The 3666-nt window shown below is 36.3% G+C and overlaps 1 protein-coding gene across 1 annotated transcript; it reads right to left on the bottom strand.

The window, feature by feature from the left end:
* Window positions 1-324: 324 nt before the first annotated feature.
* LOC137639772 (uncharacterized) lies at window positions 325-2399 on the bottom strand. The gene is made up of 3 exons (XM_068372016.1): window positions 2203-2399; window positions 1003-1202; window positions 325-953 (listed from the first exon to the last, which is right to left on the bottom strand). Exons 1-3 carry the CDS (start codon window positions 2397-2399, stop codon window positions 325-327), a joined length of 1026 nt encoding a protein of 341 aa, XP_068228117.1.
* Between the last annotated feature and the right edge of the window lie 1267 nt (window positions 2400-3666).

Below are 3666 nucleotides of genomic sequence, written 5' to 3'. Positions count from 1 at the left end.
AACTCAAATTACTAGCCCATTCTCCCAAGGGCATGTTACTACTCTCGAGTTGTAAATCTTCACAATTCTCATAAGTTTTCATGAAGTTATTCACATAAAAGGACTTAATTACTGACCTTGCGATGGGATCTGAGTGATTCTGCAAATGATATTGTATAGTTTGATTAAGCAAAAGGGGCGAGCAAGTAGCTCCAAACTACAAAACCTTAAATCTAAAATTCTTAACATTCTTGAAATCTCGATCAGCAAACCATAAAAATCTCGTAAAACCTATGTGACTTTCATTAATTCCTATTCTAAGGAAAGCCTTACTTATGTCTGGTACTACAGCATATTTATTCGTCCCACGTTCAAAAACTCATTGAGGGACTTGGCTTGTTGTGACTCCCTACTACTAGCATTAAAAACTATGCTAATTGGAGTCGTAGCAGATTCTTTAAATACTGGATGTTGAGGTAAATAATGGTTAATGCCATCAATCGGATGAAAAGAGTTATCCTCTACTTCTATTTCCTCAATAAATCCTAGCTTGACATACTCATCTAAAACAGACTGGTATTGATCAAACATTTCTGGTTTAGACTGAAGGGTTTTCCTAATTGAATACAATTGACCCAATGCCTTCCTATAACCAGTAGGGGGTCTACCATTATTCCTAAATGGTAAATCAACAGTATATTTGTTACCAACCTTCACAATAGTTTCACTGAAATGTTTGATTGTTGCTTGATCATTATAAGATTGTGCATTGTCACCGATGCCAGTCGTATCTAATGACCATAATCTACAAATAGCATCATCATTAAGGGGATTTACAGGAGCAGAGATTCTTGAACAAACTATGGTCTGTGTACCTATTAAAGATCTCATATTTGTTTCATCACTGACTACATTACATGCCCATTTTGGTATAGGACCAAAGATAACAGCACCAGCAGTGCTACTAATTAAACCTACATCCTCATATTTATCATGATAATAGACAAATGCATATAATCAAACCTATGTCACTTAGGGTATCTGATTCAATATATCTATCTGCTAGCTTAACGCCTTGTTGTTGTAATCGCAGATATACGTTACGTAATCCAGGAGTGTGTATGGAAGTGTTGACATGATCACAAACAACAGCATTCAACTTAATACGTTTAGTACCAGCTTTAACCTTTACCCGTACTACATCATAAAAATTAGTTTCAACTCTATCTCCGAATGTAATTAATGTTAATCCCACTCTTTTTATTGGTACTAAGTTCAATTTCTCAAAAACTTCTGTATTAATAAATGTTCTTTGGGATCCGCTGTCTAAGAGAGCTCGAACTGAAATCTGATTCCCTTGATTAGTCAAATGAAGGGTGGCCGTTGGCAATGCTGTTGGTCAGAGAGATACAACACTTTTAACAGCTATTCGATTACTGTTAACATTATTCTGAGAATTACTCTGATTACTAGCGGTAGCTGCTTGCTGAGTAGTATTTGAACTAGGTTGCGATTGAACCGTTACTACAGGGTTATTATCCACTCTACTAAGATCTGATCCAGTGCTAGATTGCTATCAAGACAAATTTATGTTAACACTATAAGGATTACGCATTAACCTGACACATAAGAATGCATGATGTTTACCGTTACAGTTGAAACAATTGGTCTTACTGGTACATTCGAATGAACAATGACCCTTTCTTAAACAACCAAAGCACAATTGTAATTCGTAAATATGTGCTCTTCTAGACTCTAAAGTAGCATATTTTGTACAGACTTTGCCACTGTGGTCACCTTGACAAAAGCAACAAAACAAACTGTGTTTCCTAGGAGTGGCTTGAATATTAGTTCTGAAAGCACCATTAGGCAAATGAGCCCGACGTTCGTTTTTTGAACCCTTTTTTGTGGTGGGGGGTTCCCTTAACGATGTTTGATTGTGATGATGTATTGTCATCCGTTCTATTAGGACGTGAAACTTGACTTAATCTCACAATGCCCTCCTTCAATTGACATAAACTAAGTATAGGAGTATTATACCTTTCTTGTAACAATATCAAGGTTTCATCGAACAAGCATTTGAGGATAATTTCCCCTTCAAGAGGATCGGCAGTAGGTTGACCCGTTAAAGTTTCTAACTGTCCGGTGATATCATTCCATTTCGTAAGGAAATCCTTTGATTGTTCTGCATCATGCTTAGGATGTGGGTAATTAGATAATTACCGTCTTAAGTTTTGTTCTACTAAACCGTCAATGGAAAAGCGATCTTCTAGTGTCTTGATTGCCACGTCGTAATTATCCGCTGTTAAAGATATACCTTCAATGGCTTCACATGCATTACCTCTAAGATAACTAATCAACATAGTAAACTTGATAATATCGTTCACATCATCCCTCTCATGAACAGATGCTTTGAACATGCTCCAAAACGGAGTCCATTATTCTATTTTACCATCATAAGTGGGTATTGTAATTTGAGGAAGATTAGGTGGCGGAATGGTACGGCCGGGCTTTCTGTTGCGATTCAATATGATGGAGAGGCGATCGCCCATACCTGGTATTTCCTCTAGTAAATTTTTGATATGATGTAGAGCAACCTCAAACAGAATTGACTCATTACTTTGATCTTCAGTAGACTTGGTGACAAAATACTGAAGTCAAAATCACTTGAAAAAGCAATAATAATGTCAATAATGACAAGATAAATCTTCAAAACATCAAAGTAGACAACACTGGTTAAAACAGAAGTAAAACACTTCTATCAACAACTTACTTGTCGAAGTAGATAACACTACTTAAAACAGTAACAACTTACTCATCAAAACATTAAAGTAGACAACACTGCTTAAACACAAATACACAAGTAAAACACTTCTGTCAAAAACTCACTCTTCAATACATTGAAGTAGTGAATGCTGCTTAAAATATAAATGCACAAAAGAAAAACACTACTGACAACAACTATGTTCTACAAAAGTCATTAAAGAACTACTCGTCGTCTCGTTGTAGTGGTTTGCGGACTGCGGCCAGAGGTAGCACCCAAACTGCCTAGTGTCCGAATGCCGACCACACCCCAACGTTCACTACATTAAAAATATAAAGCGGTGGAATACCCAAAAAACTAGGTAACAGGTCAAGAGAATGAAGCTCTGGGCACCACCCCTTGATTTATACTGGGTAAGCGGACCCAGCTAGAACCTTAGCTCCTTTTTATCTTCCCTCCGCCTTAATCTTGCTGGATATAAGTAAAATTAGAACATTAGGTGAAAGAAAAAAAGACAATGAAAAAACAATACTAAAAAAACAGTGGCTGAGAAAGGGACACCATGGGGAAAGGTTCTGGAATGAAATTCTGTCTTTATAAAAACAAGGAAAAATATTTATTTGTAAATGAAACAAAAAAACATCTAAATCATTCCAGATAATTTCCTAACGCTATACTACTAACATCTACATGTTTTAGTATATGATACACGCAACCGTGTGTATTGCCTGGATGATCCAATTATCTCCACAACAACTCTAATCAACCAACTAACAGAAAATATAACACTGTGAAAATACTGTACTGCAATAATTTTCCCTAAATCAATACTGTCCTTATCAATATCGTCTACCATTAGGCTGCAAGGTTATTTAAAAATTCTTAAATTCTGAACAGTATGGCCGCATACGATGCTGTGCAGG

Source organism: Palaemon carinicauda, chromosome 4, assembly GCF_036898095.1.
Source record: "Palaemon carinicauda isolate YSFRI2023 chromosome 4, ASM3689809v2, whole genome shotgun sequence".
Lineage (NCBI taxonomy): Eukaryota > Metazoa > Arthropoda > Malacostraca > Decapoda > Palaemonidae > Palaemon > Palaemon carinicauda.
Note: the sequence above shows the minus strand (reverse complement) of the source record. Positions and strands in the feature narration are given on the sequence as shown.

What these genes read in the sequence shown, in the direction of transcription:
- LOC137639772 (XM_068372016.1), bottom strand. Translation starts at nt 2,399, where the DNA reads ATGTTCAAAGCATCTGTTCATGAGAGGGATGATGTGAACGATATTATC. An exon ending in GTAGAACAAAACTTAAGACG is followed by an intron (nt 1,203 to 2,202) that starts GTAATTATCTAA and finishes ATTCGGAGATAG; the next exon opens with AGTTGAAACTAATTTTTATG. An exon ending in AGATACCCTAAGTGACATAG is followed by an intron (nt 954 to 1,002) that starts GTTTGATTATAT and finishes ATGAGGATGTAG; the next exon opens with GTTTAATTAGTAGCACTGCT.